General features: G+C 44.4%; 2 protein-coding genes across 2 annotated transcripts; one reads left to right on the top strand and one right to left on the bottom strand.

Moving 5' to 3' along the window:
- The first annotated feature begins 165 nt into the window (after positions 1-165).
- LOC119549016 (chaoptin) lies at positions 166-6,769 on the top strand. The gene is made up of 15 exons (XM_037856663.1): positions 166-391; positions 1,054-1,290; positions 1,477-2,190; positions 2,334-2,509; positions 2,866-3,000; positions 3,086-3,314; positions 3,377-3,986; positions 4,047-4,177; positions 4,240-4,496; positions 4,554-4,695; positions 4,754-5,112; positions 5,170-5,593; positions 5,655-5,896; positions 5,952-6,138; positions 6,197-6,769. The coding sequence occupies exons 1-15, from the start codon at positions 389-391 to the stop codon at positions 6,296-6,298; spliced, it is 3,948 nt and encodes a 1,315-aa protein (XP_037712591.1). The 5' UTR covers positions 166-388; the 3' UTR covers positions 6,299-6,769.
- A 464-nt stretch (positions 6,770-7,233) lies between these two features.
- Positions 7,234-15,531, bottom strand: LOC119549020 (probable 2-oxoglutarate dehydrogenase E1 component DHKTD1 homolog, mitochondrial). The gene is made up of 12 exons (XM_037856678.1): positions 15,331-15,531; positions 12,548-12,665; positions 12,233-12,410; positions 11,731-11,950; positions 11,053-11,214; positions 10,530-10,603; positions 9,689-10,450; positions 9,211-9,628; positions 8,837-9,160; positions 7,973-8,161; positions 7,525-7,610; positions 7,234-7,424 (listed from the first exon to the last, which is right to left on the bottom strand). Exons 1-12 carry the CDS (start codon positions 15,452-15,454, stop codon positions 7,320-7,322), a joined length of 2,760 nt encoding a protein of 919 aa, XP_037712606.1. The 5' UTR covers positions 15,455-15,531; the 3' UTR covers positions 7,234-7,319.
- Positions 15,532-15,822: the final 291 nt, after the last annotated feature.

Here is a 15,822-nt window from a genome sequence, read left to right as displayed (position 1 = left end):
CATTCCTCCGGTCAAGTAATGCTGCAAATGAGGCGAGAGGAGCGTGTGTGCCCAATGGTGGAGGCGCCATCGAGCATTCGCGATATGTTACAATCCAATTAGCCGGTTGCGACAGTTGTCCAACCATTGAATACTTGGCCCGTCGCCGATTGATTTGCATTTTGTCAGACGTGCGTGGAACGCGCATCGGTTCGGACGTGTTTTTTCCAGCCCTGCTCCCCAGAAAAGTGAACGGAAGCTCAAGCAAGGACTTACGCGAGTGTCCTGCGCAGGGAAATCTAGAAACTTGGAGCTGGAAAATAAGTTTTTCGGAACGTTGGAGTGTAAATCAAATTAAGTTCGTTCTAAACGCCAATTATCGCGAGTGCCTAATCCAATTAACAGCAAAATGGTGTGTATAAGCCAGAAAAATGGCCTGATATCCTACTTAACCAAATTAGGATTTTAAAAAGCTATTAAAATGGCCCTAAGGACATTCGATAATCTGTGCGAGTAGCCCTTGAAGTGCAAACTGTTGCGGCTGAAACGAAACCCTAGACGGCTGACGGATGAAAATCCTGTGAAACGAAGATACCCCTTTGGTCTAGTCACCCTTGAACTTATCCTTGGAAACTTTTCTAGTCACTGCAGTTAATCTTGGGGATTTTTCAACTCACTTCGAGAAAGTAAAAACTCTTGACAGGCTTGAGAAGCCAAGTTAAAACAACAAAGTTGCATGTCCTGATATGCAGTTCGATGACATTTCCACAACCTTTCTAAGAATAAGTATTTGGGATAGGTCAAAACAAGTTACTTTTGGATTAGTGAAACGAAAAATGTACTACTTTTATTGTTGTTGCCCGCTTTTATCTCATGAATTATTATCTAAGAATAATTCCAATTCAGTTTGTAAGTGAAGGAAAGTAAATTATTTATGAAGATTTTCAAAACGTTATTGTAATATATGCACATAGATAAAGAAAATTAAAAAAGTTTTTTTTTTGGAATTAGAAAAATCCTTGTATAATATTTAACGATGTACCCTTACCTCATCTTGGGTATTCCTCGCTCTAGGGCCTCGAGTTCTTCTTTAAGTTCGGCTATGCCTTCCTGACAATAACCCTGATGATCATGATCTGGATGTCGCTGGCCCGTGCCTCGATGTTCGCCCGTGAAATGGAGGAGACGCACTATCCGCCCTGCACCTACAACGTGATGTGCACCTGCTCGAAGTCCTCCACGGATCTGGGGATAGTGCACTGCAAGAACGTTCCGTTTCCGGCACTGCCGCGCATGGTGAACCAGTCGAAGGTGAGTTGAAAATCAAGGATATCACTTTGGATTTATCAGAATAAAGGGTAAGTCCTTTATATTTAAAAGTAAAGTACCATACCTTAAATTATATTAACTGGTATCTGTCCTTGTACACTCAATATAACCTGGTTTTAGTCCTTCGTTAAATTTGTTTTCCATATTATTCCCAATTCTCTGCTTCAGGTTTTCATGCTGCACATGGAGAACACGGGTCTGCGCGAGATTGAACCCTACTTCCTGCAGTCCACGGGAATGTACCGGCTGAAGATCTTCGGAAACCATCTCACCGAGATCCCGGACGACGCCTTCACCGGACTGGAGCGTTCACTGTGGGAGCTGATCCTGCCGCAGAACGACCTGGTGGAGATCCCCTCCAGGGCGGTGAGGCACCTGCAGAAGCTGCGCCACCTGGACCTGGGCTACAACCATATAACGCACATAAACCACGACTCGTTCCGCGGACTAGAGGACTCGCTGCAGACGCTGATCCTGCGCGAGAACTGCATCTCGCAGCTGATGTCGCACAGCTTCTCCGGCCTCCTGATCCTCGAGACCCTCGACCTGAGTGGGAACAACCTGTTCGAGATCGACCCGAACGTGTTTGTCGATGGAATGCCGCGACTGACGCGACTTCTGCTCACGGACAACATCCTCTCGGAGATTCCCTATGACGCCCTGGGTCCCCTGAAAAGCCTGCGCACCCTGGACATCTCCCACAATGTGATCTGGTCGCTCAGCGGTAACGAGACCTACGAGATCAAGGCCAGCACCAAGCTGAATCTGGACAACCTGCACCTGGAGTACAACCACATCGAGGTGCTGCCTCCTAATTCGTTCAAGTACTTCGATACCGTCAATCGCACCTTCTTCGACGGCAATCCCATTCACACTCTGAGGGTAGGTGTCCTAATCCTTAAGAAATCAAATTGCCATCCCTCTTAAAAATCGTTTTTCGGGTTCTACAACTCAAGGGGATATACAATACCCAATATTTTGTTTAAATATATTGTATTATTCTTTTTGTCAACCATTGTTTCTAGGAAGATGCCTTCAAACCCGCTCGAATAAGGGAGATTTACATGAGGTACTGCGGCCTGACCAACATTTCGCCTGTGGCCTTTGACAGCCTGGTGAACAGCCTCCAGATCCTGGACTTGTCTGGCAACAATCTCACCAAGCTGCATCACAAGCTCTTCAACAATTTCGATGTCTTGAGGTGAGTCGAGCACCTGCACTCCGATTCACTCGGCTTCTACCCCTATTCCACTTGTGGGTATTGTCTATTGGGGGGGGACTAATCGGATTGGCAGCCTCTAGGGCTTCTCCAGTCCCTAAGTTCGTATCTATGCTAAGTGGGTGACCCTATTTAAAAGAATTCGAGAAAGAGGGAAAAGCCGCGCAACCAGGCAATCATGCAAAAACAGACGACACTGGGGGAAAAGCTTGAGTAACAGAGTGGGATATTAGAAATCGATTTTGTTCGGTTCCTCAATATTTTATATTTTTGGAAGTCAAATATGATAATATGAATATAATATAAATTTTGTTTCTCAACCTTCATCATAATCGTAGAGTCATCAGCATGCGGGACAACAAGATCAAGATCCAGAAGCCCACGGAGACCTTCAATGCGGTGCACTACACCCTCCTGAAACTGGACCTGAGTGGTGACCGCAATGACCCCACCAACCTGCAGACTCTTCGCAAGTAAGTGACCCCAGTGCACTGAGAAATATCCTGCTCCCCACACACCCTTCACCCCAGAACCATTCTTGTATTTATTTACAAAAAGTATGACCAGAATGCGGAACATGCGATCGCTGTCGATATCCCGCCTGGGATCCTCCTCCGTGGGACCCGAGGACTTTAAGGACTTTGGCGTGGAACTGGAGGATCTGCAGATCACACGGGCCAGTCTATCGGGAATTCAGTCGCATGCCTTCAAGCATGTGAGGGGACTCAAGAGACTGGACTTTAGCGAGAATGGAATATCCAGCATTGAGAATGATGCCTTCCATGAGGTATTTCGGGACTTTATGATGTCTTCAAGGACATTTCATAATATAAATTCCTTTCACTACAGATTGGTCACTCTCTGATCTCTCTTAAGATGTCCCACGGCTACTCAGGTAGTGCTCTGCCAGCTGAGCCCCTCAGACATTTGACTTCCCTTCAGGAACTGGACTTTAGCAACAACCACATCAGTAGCATGAGTGACACCAGTTTTCATTTCCTGAAGAATTTGCGTCTCCTGGAGCTCCATGACAACCGCATCGAACAGGTTTTGAAGGGCACCTTCCAGGGCGATATCCACTCGAAGCTGGAGGAGATCTCGCTGCGCTTCAACCACCTGACCTCCATTTCCCAACACACCTTCTTCGATCTGGAAGCTCTGAGAAAACTGCAACTGGATGACAATAAGATTGACAAGATCGAGCGAAGAGCCTTCATGAACCTCGATGAGCTGGAGTATCTCAGCTTGAGGGGCAACAAAATGAACAACCTGGCAGAGGAGTCCTTCCAAAACCTTCCCAAACTGGAGATCCTGGACATGGCTTTCAATCAGCTGCCAAACTTTAACTTTGACTACTTCGATCAAGTGGGTACGCTGTCCAATCTAAATGTGAATGTGAGCCACAATCAAATCAGGCAGTTAATGTACAATTCATCGTGGAGTGGTCGAAATGAACACGGTATAGAATTCCTTGCTATTTCATAAGAGGATGTTGATTTATAAGGCCTCAAATTTTTAGGTTCCATGTACCACTCGAACATCAAGATATTGGATCTTTCCCACAACAATATTTCCATTATTCATCCTGGATACTTCCGGCCTGCTGAGATCTCACTGACACACTTGCATCTGGGCTACAATTCACTGATGGTTGGTATACATGTCTTGTCTTCCTTTAATCTATATAATATGTTTATATTGTTTCTTTATAGAACACCACCCGTGATGTCTTTGGCAACATGCCCCATTTGCAATGGCTGGACCTCAGTTACAATTGGATCCATGAGCTTGACTTTGATGCTTTTAAGAATACCAGACAACTGCAGCTGGTTTACTTTAGACACAACTATCTGAGTGATATTCCACAGGATATTTTCAGGCCTGTCCAGGGTCTGCGTATCGTTGACTTTTCGCACAATCATCTGAGGGGCCTGCCCGACAATCTCTTCTATAATGGAGGAATGGAGAAGTAAGCTGGAGATCATATATGCTATGTGCAGAAATGATGTACTTATGACTCCTATAGATTGGATGTTTCGCACAACATGATGTTGAAGATCCCCTCGTCATCGATGTCCAGTTTGGCTGCCCTGACGCTATGCGAATTGCACTTGTCCAACAACTTTATCTCTACCATTCACAGCATGGATCTGTCCAACAAGTTTAGGGTATGTCTGATATACCTTTAGATATCTTATCCTAAAATGAACACATCTATTTGTACAGTCGCTTCGCTACTTGGATATTTCCTACAACTATCTGCTGCGAATTGACGATGCCGTGTTTTCCACCATGCCCAAACTAGCGGTTCTAGATCTCTCCCACAATCGGGATCTGAAGGTCATGGATAAGTCCTTTATGGGTCTGGAAAACTCCCTGATCAAACTGGGTCTGGAGAATGTGTCCCTGAGCACAGTGCCCGAGATTCGACTAAAGTATCTGCGTGAATTCCGTTTGGGTTACAACGAACTGCCTTCGATTCCCCAGGAATTGGCCACCAACATGAGTAATCTGCGCATGCTGGACCTATCCAATAACGATCTAACCAATGTTCCGCTGATGACCCAGTCTCTGCCTCATTTGAGGTGGGTTGATTCTAATTTAAAAGAATTTAAAACTAATTTGTATTTATATATCAACAGACGACTGATGCTCTCTGGCAATCCCATTACCTCGCTGAACAACAACAGTTTTGATGGCGTGAACGAGGATCTTGAGATGTTGGATATATCCAACTTCCGTTTGCATTATTTCGAGTATGGCTGCCTGGACTCCTTGCCTCATCTGCGATCTTTGAAGCTCACTGCCTATTCCCACCTGGAGCACTTTAACATTCCACACTTGCTGCGCCATCACTATAATATCAGGCAGTTGTGGATCGAGGCTCCGCAGCCCTTCACTCGTATCGTCAAGAAGGGATCTGGACCCACCCAGGAGATGCAGACCCTCCAGCTAGGTAATCCCACCGATTTGCAGCGCGAAATGGAGGGCCCTCTGCCCTCCAAGCTGACCAACATCACCTTCAGTGGTCCGCAGTTCACAAATCTGAACGAACGCATTTTAAGAGTGAGTAGTAGGATACACCAACTTACTTGAAGAAATATTAATTTATTGTATTCTATTTCAGGGCATGCGTTCTCCGTATCTGTACATGCAGCTGTTCAATACCTCCATGCAGGCACTGCCGCCGAACTTCTTCAAATATATGGGTCGAGTGCGGAACATTTCGCTGGACATTCGCTATCACAACAGAAACCTGAAGAAGATTCCCAATCCGAACACGGGAACAGTGCCATATCTGCCCAATAGTGTGTTCCTCACCGACTTGAAGATGTCCCACACGGATCTCAACTGCGATTGCGACCTGGGGTGAGGTTTTGAAACTATTATTAAAGATATAAATGGTATATTGTATATCTTATAGGTGGGTGGAGTTCTGGCAGCGCAAGAGGCGCCAGTACATTTGCTCCTCCCAAACCTGGACCGATACGGTCTTCCGCACCTTCATGAACTCACCTTGTCAGGTGTACGGACGGCATAACTGCGACGATCACGATGATGACCTAAGGGAGACTCGTTGTGAAAACAAAGGAGGCCAGCAGCTAATGGAGGTGGGTGTACACAGAACACTCCTTTGAAAAATATATAACTATCTCGTTTCCTATATAGGCCCTCAAATTCGATCTGGAGTGCGGCTGGGACAATGCCAATTGCCGGGAGACCGCCTTCGTGGTGGTGATGGTTTGTGTGGCCATGGTCTTCTGGATGTGACTTCTGCACTTTGCATATAAGACGTCCACCGACTTTTATAGCATTCTAGAGCAAGTCTACGGCAGGCCGGTCATATAGGTCCTGCCGTCTAGAGTTTAAGCGTGATGATGAGACTTTGACCACTTTGATACCTTTCGCAGTTAGTTGTTTCTCTTCCGAAAACCTTCTCTCACCGATCCGCTGGTCCTTGGTAACGCTTTATATGTAGTATCCTCACCACTCACCACTTACACACTCCATTCTTCACCTCGCCTCGCTGTCTATCTCCATGTATGTATATTTTTGTAGGCCTTAGTGTAAACCATATCTAATCCAGTTATCTAATAACCCCGCCTGACCTGGCCCTGTTTTCTGTACTTCTTTTATAAGTTAGGTCACTGCGCTGCTTAAACGATTCCAAAATGAAAGTCTGTAAAATGTTTCATAAACATATAATAAATATTTACGGTAGGTTAAGTTCGCCGTCTCGTACTTTATTTTTTGAAACTTGCGATTGGGACATTATGATTTTTATGGGTCTGTGAGCGAGAGCACTTGCTACAGCAAGTTAGGTTCACAATTGCCGGACCAGGCTGGTTCAGAAACAAACAATTAAAAACTTTTCCCTTAAAGTTTCTCCTCTTCGGCCGGCTTTTCCATACGATAAATAATTGTGTAAAGCGGAGAACGTTTTTTCCCCACGTTTTATTTTCCTTTCTTTTTTATGGCTCTTCTAAGGGAATTTGTAGAGAATTTTCGCTCAGCATAAAAGGAATAGTTAAAGAGTATTGAATTCTTTAAAACATTGACCAGAAAATAGTCTTAAATATATACAGGTTTAACATTACAATTTTTAACAAAATATTTGAAGACAATAATGTTCCCAAAAAATGTTGTAATATCTTTTCAGGACTAAGAGTATTACAATGGTCGCCCCTTTGTAGTTCTTGTTTTTTTTGCTTTTTACACACATATTTTTTGGCAGTTTTATTGAGCTAAAGTACTTTGTGATATATGGACAGGCTGAGGAGGCGACGGCGCACTAAAGTTCAAATGGGGCAGCAACAATCTCATCAACTTCCCGCTTATGCACTTTTCCGATTCCGGTGGCGGGGGTGGGGGCCTCGCAGCGACCGCAGTAGTGGAGCTGTGGGAAGGGGGGAAAACCGGAAGGGAAAAATATGGGTTGGTAGTGGAAGGTGTCTAGAGCTCTTTCTGTGGCCGCCGGTGGCTGGCAGACTTTTTACCTGTTGGCCAATTAAATTTTCAAAACGCGGCCGCACAAAAGTCCAGGCGCCCATATTGCGATGCTCTTCCTGACTCCAAACGAAAGCTGCACAGAGAAAAATCATATATGAAGTTGTTTGTAAATTCTGGGTAATTTGAAACAGCTTAATATTAGCCGATCCTCACATTTGTTGATATTAAAGAATAAAATCTTATACTATTATCTTTACTTTTGTTAATACCAAAAAAGGATTCCTCATCAATATTTAACTTTATGTGGATAACAATAAACTTTAATTTTGAAATATGGAAATCTTTAAAAAAGAAAATATCTTAAAGAATGATAAATTGAAAATATTAATAGCTATTTTAGTATTGATAGAATTAATTTCTGTGTAAAAGGAAGCGATGGAGAATACAGTTCAGAACTGGCCAACTTTGTGGGCAAAGTTTACGACGTGGACTCACATTGCACGTTGCCGTATTGGGCCAACTGGGCCTGGAGCTCCTGGATGGGGAAGGGACACAGGGACTCCAGGCGTATTATGGCCGTGTCATAGGCCTGCCGCCTCTCGCGCTCCTCGGCGAGATTGTAGTAGTGCTTTCCGCTGCACAGGACGACCTTGCGCACCTGCTCCGGCTTCGTGGTGGTGTCGCCTGTCGGAGGATATGGGTGGGTGTGGGTGTGGCAGGAAGTGGGCGCAATTTAATGAAGAAAACATAAATAAAGAACGTTATAAAGAGCTACACAGTGGAGTTCTCCAACCCCAGGATACCCAGTATATATCTTTTAGAGCGTTAACTAAAATTAATTTCTTTTTAATTACGTATTTTTTTAAGTGTCTAGTATAGTGCTAAGAATATTGACTTTAAAATCTCATTAACATCTCCTTTGCTGGATAATACCTAATCGCAATTCTCATTCCTTAAGTTTAACTGCAAAGTTCCTGCACACTTTTGTTTTATAACAGTTGACTCGTTAGGTTGAATTTTTAATAACCGAGGTGAACTGCAGCTATACAAATGAACACAAAGTAACACAAAATGAATCGTAAACTTTTGATCATAAAACTGAGCTAACTTGAATTTCATTTTAAATTGTATTTTACATTTTTTAAAGTAGGAGAGTAGTTAAAAAGAATACCATGAAGGTTGCTAATAAAATGTTTGAATAGCTCAGTGGGTAATAACTATTTTGGCCAATGAAAGGTATTTTAAATTTTCCAACATACTTATTTTCATTGGCACAGAAAGATAGTCCACAAAAAAGTATCTCCATACCAAGACTGTTTCCCTCGCAGCCTGTCATGATAAACAGAGTCCATTACTCACCCAGGACATTGTGGAAGAGCGTGCCCGACTGGAAGTCCTCGTGCGAGGAAGTGGCCGCCGGAAGACGGAGGAGCGTTTTGGGGGCCACCACCACCAGCGGCTTGCGGAAGTTCCTCGCCAGCTGGCGACGCAGGACATGGTAGTACTGGGCAGGAGTGGTGGGGTTCACGATGTGCACGTTGACGGAGTCGCCATCGGCGGATGTTTCCTTGGAGTCGCAGAGCTGCAGGAAGCGCTCTATGCGACAGGAACTGTGCTCCGATGCAGCGCCATCGTATCCGTGGGGCAGGAGCATCACCAGGGCATTGGACTCCATCCATTTGGCTGGAAGAGATTCCCTTAAGTAAGGAGGTGAAAGAAACAAGCCAACTCACTCTCTCCCGAAACAATGAAGGTGTCGATGATGATCTGAGCTCCATTGGCAAAGTCCCCAAACTGCGCCTCCCAAATAATAAGATTATTAGGGTTATCAATGGCCATTCCGTACTCGAATCCCAGAACCGCCTCCTCCGACAAAATACTGTGAGCCAGCTCCAGTTTTCCGCCGTTTCCGCCCTCCATGCTGTTCAAGGGAATGAACATCTCGTTGGTCTGCTGGTCCACCAACATGGCATGGCGATGGGAGAAGGTTCCCCGTCCCACATCCTCGCCACTGATCCTCACATTGTGTCCCTGGTACATCAGGCTGCCAATGGCCAGGGCCTCGGCTGTGGACCAATCGATCTTGACTCCGTTCTCGAGCTTCCTGAGGCGTGCATTCACATGGGTTTTCAGCAGATGAGGGTGTATGTTCTGTAAATCAGAATGGAACCTTTAGGACATAAGAGAGTATTTGGAAATCAACCAACTTACGAAGTCATCCGGGAAAGCCACACTCTGCTGGCCTATATAATGCAGCAGGGAATACTCCAATCCAGTATCCCAATAGGTCAGCTCCTTAGAAGGTGCCAACTGAAGGTCCTTCCACTGCTTTTCAAAGTAAGAAACTGGTGGCTGGTAACTGGGAGCCAGGATCAGCTCCTCGCCCAGATACTTCATGTACTCATCCCTCATTTCCTTGGCCCTTGACTCCGGCAGAACCTGCTCCTTGGCCAAGAGCTGGGCATACAAATCCGGCACCGAATCCCGCTGATGGACGATCTTGTAGATCAGCGGGTTGGTAAAGGTGGGATCGTCCAACTCGTTGTGACCCCATCTCCTGAAGCAGTTCAAATCGATGAAGATGTCCTTGCGGAACTCCCGCTGATACCTGAAGGCCAGGTTTGTGATCCTGGCCAAAGCCTCTGGGTCATCACCATTGACGTGGAACACCGGCGCCTGAATGGACTTGGCCAAATCGGAGGTGTAGGCCGTGGATCGTCCTCGATCTCCGGGCGTGGTGAACCCCACCTGGTTGTTGACAATCAAGTGCAGACTGCCGCCCACCTCAAAGTGCGGCACGTAGGCCATGTTCAGGCACTCCTGGTTGATTCCCTGGCCGGCGAATGCCGCATCGCCGTGGAGGATTACATTGAGCACGTGCTGACCAAAGGGCTGGCTGCCCGTTCCGAAGGCTCCTTCGCCTCTCGTCTGCTGTTTGGAACGCGCCTTTCCCATGGCCACCGGATTGGCAGCCTGAAAATGAGAGGAGGAGGAGGAGCAGGATGCTCGAAGTAGGGAATCAAATTTCAAAGTTTGACGTGTGTCGGCTTACCTCCAGATGCGAGGGATTGCGCACCATGCTGAAGTTGAGCTTCTTGCCCAGTATTTCCAGCTGCTCGGAAACATCTGTGTGCGATTCAGGTTCAGGTTTGATTAAATTAAGCATACGCCATGTGTGCTTAGGCTAGCACGCCCACAAGGGTGGGTAAGGATTTGAATATAAATGGAGACTATGAAATACCCAGTTTTTAAAAACATAAGCCACACAGCTTAATTAGTTATTGTATAGATAAGAATTATAGGGGGTATCTCTACCTATTAATCTTTAACTGCTCATATTATTTAGGTATTACTAAGTTTAAGGGATATATAATATTGGTGTAGATTGTCTTTCTTATATTCTTGTTCAATAATATTTATATTTAAGTTTGGTATTTTTATATTTTTTGAATATGTGACTTGTATTTTGAGGTCCTCTAAGACATTATGGGCCAATAGTGATCCCTCATTCACCTGAATGCCCTGTAATTCCCGCATAAAAACCCACCGAAATTCCCCGGCGAAGTTTCACTTACGGAAATGACTTATGACGTCGGACATGGCCTCGATGTCTTCGGAAAACTCGGATGCGCCGCTGAGTTTGCGGAAAACTTTCGCCGGCCGCATGTTGAGGAGCGCCGCCTGCAGCGGAGTCCTTCCTCGATGGGGCATCGCCAGGACCACGTGCTCGATGTTCGCTGTCATTCCATTGTATAATTTTTTATCGTTGCCGTCGCCGTTTCCGTTGTTTTTTGGGGTTGCATGCGAGAGGTAAAAGTTTTGGGAAAAGCAGATTAGGGTTAAGTAAGCGTGCCGTGATATGTGAGTGCCTGTGGGTGGCTATAATTCAGGTGGGTTGGTGGTTAAGTTCGCCATCTCTGTGGACTGTCACGAGACAAAGTTTGGCGCCCTGAAATGGGTGCGCGATTTCGCGTTGCGCTAATCGTGTTTTAAAAGCGGGCAGCACGCCCGGACTCGGATAAATCATGGGACTAGGACCAATGTCTTGGAAATATTGTATATGGGATGAAGCATGAAATATCACATCTTGTTATTTTAAAGGTATTTTGATATAATTTATTTTGGAATTAATATTTTTATCATGCTTAGAAAATTGTACTGGTATTTGAAAATCAAAGTTCAATGTTACCTTTCAAATATAGTTTTAAAATACAATATGGTTCCTTTAAATTAAAAAAGGATGCTATACACACCTTGGACGCTGTCACGAAGCAGTTGCCAGAAGAAGGCCAGCATGGACTCGGCTCCTTCGCCTCCGTACCTCTTGACTGTGGGAAACTTGAGTGCCATGAAATTGTCCCAGGCCTGCGACTTAATTAACAGCTCGGCGATTTCGCAACGCTCGCTGTTTTCCAGCTGCTGCTGGTCGAGCGTCTCGAAGTTCCTGGCCAGCCACTCGCGCTCCTCGATGTCCTGCGAAAATAAGGAAGCGGGATCAGCGGACTGTATTTATGGGAGGGGCTACACTGGGAAAACATTTAGCTTTATAAAAAGTTTTTAATAAAGTACAAAATATTATTAATTTACATTTAATTGCAAAAAAACACAAGAATTTAAGTTTAGAAAATATTTTAAAATGGGTTTGGTCCTTAGTAATTTATTTTTATAAGGCAAGGCTTGTTTGCATTTGCATTAATACAGATTTTCTGGACTCCTCGAGGATTTTCTCCGACTATTTTAACGGGGGGCACTTACCTCGACATAGGAGAACTCGGCGCTGGCCGAGCGGCCGCAGTAAATGTCCTTGAGCAGCTGCTCCAGCTGGGCGACGTTGTGGGCCACCTGCGGACCACTTAAGAGGCCATCGGTGCGCACCGTCTCCTGTGTCTGCAGTCCATAAAACGCGGGACTTAATTCCTGCAGCTCCTGCTTGCTGTGTCCACGTGGCCGGGAAAATTCAGAAGACAAATACACACAGTCAGTCCGACAGGACATTACAAAGGAGCCAGAAAGGAGAATAAAATATGACATTTGCCGGGTTGATTCGGGATGGGAGTGGGTGCCTCCTACCTCGTCCTGATGCTGATGGGATTTACGGCTGCCAATTTGTGCCCGTGCTGGCGAAAGGCCTCCACGAAGCGATAGACGTTGGCCTGCGCGTTCCTGGAAGCCCGCACATCCTCGGCCACTGAAACACATGCGTAAACAATATAAATTTCGCTCGACGTTATAAATTATTTAAAAAAGGATTCACGTGCAGCACACCGCCCACTGCCACACCCACCCACACCCACTGCGGCCTTTTGAATTTATTGGCCTTTTACTTTTATGATATTTGTTCTTTGCTTTTACGCTTCGCTTCATTTTGATGGACTAGCTGGCAGGTATGTGGACTTTTGAATCATATTTGACGCAAATATTTGGCATTTGATATGAATTCGAATGGCAAATGACATGAGTTCGGGGTGAATGCAAAAGGGTTATGGTTTATTTCATTCAGATTGTTGAACTTATTCTAAGCCACTGACCATGTCACAAAGCAGTAGTAGATCAGAAATATATGAGTTTATGAATTTTACTCTAGATACAAGTTAAAAATATTAATTATTTCTGAGAATAATATATTGGATTATTAATAGAAACACTTAAATTTTACGAGAGTATTTCAAAACTCATATCAATGGGATTAATTTTTTAAGTTTTCGTTTCAATTAAAGTGTATTCAATGTTTGCTCTTCACAAAAAAATCCCCAATTCGTGTTACATATGAGAAATGGCAATGGTTGTTTTTATCGGCTTTTTTGGGGCATTTTATTCTCTGGTTGAGCCATTGACAACTCGTTGGCTGCTTAGGTGTTTACGTGCTAAAGTGTTATCCTGCTTATAGGATTTATGTGCGATGACGCATATCACTCGATTACAGGGCACCTTGAGAGTCCAAATCCGTTGGACAGGACACGGGTCATCGACAGCTGGACCCGCATTAAAACTCAGTTCCCTTTAAAAGAAATATATGCAGTTTCTAGACAGTATTTCGGTGATAAATCAATTTAATGTTAAAGAGTGGGACGTCTGGACAGGAGAACAGGGCGTATGATGAATTGTATTTGCGGCGACAACATTTCAACTTGAGCGTGTAAATATTATTGGAGCACAGCGGCGCGTCCTTTGCCAAAGGATAATGGTTGCCCTGACAGAGATGCAACCGAAGGACGAAGAGCAAACAAGTCGGTGAGCCGAAAGGAGGTCTCTTCCCACTCCGTATTAAACCGTACGTACATTGGGGAAAATGTGACAGTTGAACTAATAAATTACAAAATATCTCAGAAATCATATAAAAATAATTGGGGTCACCAATTTTTAATTTAATTTAATGTATATAGGAAGTTCGGGGAACCATACGCCTATTCGCAACTCAGTTAAGCAGGTACCTCAAAATGTTATTTTAACTATCTTTGAAATCCTGAAACAACTGGCGTCACCAAAGTCTATATATCATATGGTAACTTTCTTCCCATTCTTTAAAAATCTTTGAACTTAAATTAATTTCAAATGTTTTAAAATTAACCATGACGGTAAACAACGAGTTTCTAAGGCAGATTGATGAAGAACAATATACCAAAGGTTTTTATGCCTTCCTATTTGATGGCAAAGTCAGCTTTGTTTTAGAACCTTTAAAAATTCGTATCTTAGGTTTTTTATCATTTCCGGATATAGTTATTTACAGTGCAGCATCTCAGGCAGCTGATGTCACTTGGTCAAGCGTCGAGGGCTTTCCTCTGCTGGCCAGTCAAAGGCTGCCATAGTGCGTCTATGGTATTCCGGGTTCCAACTACCAACTGCTGACTGCCGGCTGGTGTCTGCTGGCCATGGTGTCGATAAGCCCCAATTGTGTACGCAACGGATGCAGGACAGGCACAAAGGAGCTCCCGTTTTGGAGTCCTTTGTTTGCCGGGCTTTGATATTTAGCCGGGTCTTTTCAGACTCCCTGTTGTGCGTTTTAGGGATAGATATAGTATCTCTGCACTGGACACCCGCCTCTCCATGCTTAATTAGTGCAGTTCACAGGGGGTCTGCCACAATCTCTGGGTTCTAATTATAAATTCCGAGAGCCGGCAGTACCATATATTTAAAGTTTATCAGATTTTAGAGTGAAAACATGTGATAAGCCTGGAACTTTAAGATTAGCTTGGGTAGGCAACAGGAAAGAGGGTAGCACTAAAGCCATAAAAAATATTTTACTAGCCAACTAGAGTTGTATTTTGTCGATAGTCTGGGAGGCATACACAGTGAATTCTTATATTTATAACGATTTATGAACGAGATCTATTTTTGGAGCAGACAAATAATATATATTTAATTGGATAGCACCCACTATTCCCCAATACACCCTCCGATTACAGGGTAGTCCTGTGATATATCTTCTTCAAACAGGTCGCCTCGGACATGTTCGAAGTGCAGCATGAGTTTCAAACGCCCGAGATTGAGTTTTTGTGTTTGAGTTTGACTTTTGCTTCTGGTTCCCAAGTTACCCAGTTTACCCACAGTAATTTGCTTTTGATCTTTTGTTCAGGTTGTTGTTTTATTGGGGTTGTTGTGGCGGGATTGTTGTGGGTCAGCTGCTGGGATTCCACTGATAAAGAGCCGGGTGGCAAATCCCACGCACACTTAAACACAATGTCTCTGCACAGAAAACTCCCGGGTTTTTCAGTTTGTTTGGGTACATTTCCACTGCTCATTTATTTGTTTTTGATCCCGAAACACTCTTATCGATGCGATGGTTATCTCGACGGATGAGGTTTTTATTGAAGTCTTGGCAACACACTTTTTCACATTTGGATTAACAGGCGTACCTTGAAACTCGCGCTGGGCAATCGGCTTATATCCCCAAACGCCCTTTTCGCTGTGATAGCATCGCGATAGTGGGCGTGGCAGTTTCACGATACTGGCCTCCGAGTGCGCAAAGTAACGCAGCATGCTGATGGATTAAGAACTAGGCGTATCTGCCGGATCACCTGATAAATTCGAACACGGACTGGCGGTCTCTTCACGTCGCCGTTCGACCCAGAACTAAAATCTATATCATTTTGTTTGGATTCCGAGACCCCCTGAAGCATTTTAAATACTGATAAGAGGGGAAAGAGAACCAAAGAGTGTCTATAAAAAATGTATCTGCTGAATAATCAGATGCCTCTCTTTGTTACCTTTGGTGTTGCCTACTTTTGGGATGGTCGTATACCATAAGATCGCTGTTAATCAACAGAGTGCTCGTTTGGGTTCTGTTAAAAATATAAAATTAACAGAATTGTTATACACATGTCTGAAATGATAATGACACCAAAACA

The sequence above is a fragment of the Drosophila subpulchrella genome, chromosome 3R, assembly GCF_014743375.2.
Source record: "Drosophila subpulchrella strain 33 F10 #4 breed RU33 chromosome 3R, RU_Dsub_v1.1 Primary Assembly, whole genome shotgun sequence".
NCBI classification, from domain to species: Eukaryota; Metazoa; Arthropoda; class Insecta; order Diptera; family Drosophilidae; genus Drosophila; species Drosophila subpulchrella.
Note: the sequence above shows the minus strand (reverse complement) of the source record. Positions and strands in the feature narration are given on the sequence as shown.

What these genes read in the sequence shown, in the direction of transcription:
- LOC119549016 (XM_037856663.1), top strand. An exon ending in AACCTGCAGACTCTTCGCAA is followed by an intron (nt 3,001 to 3,085) that starts GTAAGTGACCCC and finishes ATTTACAAAAAG; the next exon opens with TATGACCAGAATGCGGAACA. An exon ending in TATAATGGAGGAATGGAGAA is followed by an intron (nt 4,497 to 4,553) that starts GTAAGCTGGAGA and finishes TGACTCCTATAG; the next exon opens with ATTGGATGTTTCGCACAACA.
- LOC119549020 (XM_037856678.1), bottom strand. Translation starts at nt 15,454, where the DNA reads ATGCTGCGTTACTTTGCGCACTCGGAGGCCAGTATCGTGAAACTGCCA. An exon ending in CTTCATTGTTTCGGGAGAGA is followed by an intron (nt 9,161 to 9,210) that starts GTGAGTTGGCTT and finishes AATCTCTTCCAG; the next exon opens with CCAAATGGATGGAGTCCAAT. An exon ending in GCTCTTCCACAATGTCCTGG is followed by an intron (nt 8,162 to 8,836) that starts GTGAGTAATGGA and finishes ATCCTCCGACAG; the next exon opens with GCGACACCACCACGAAGCCG.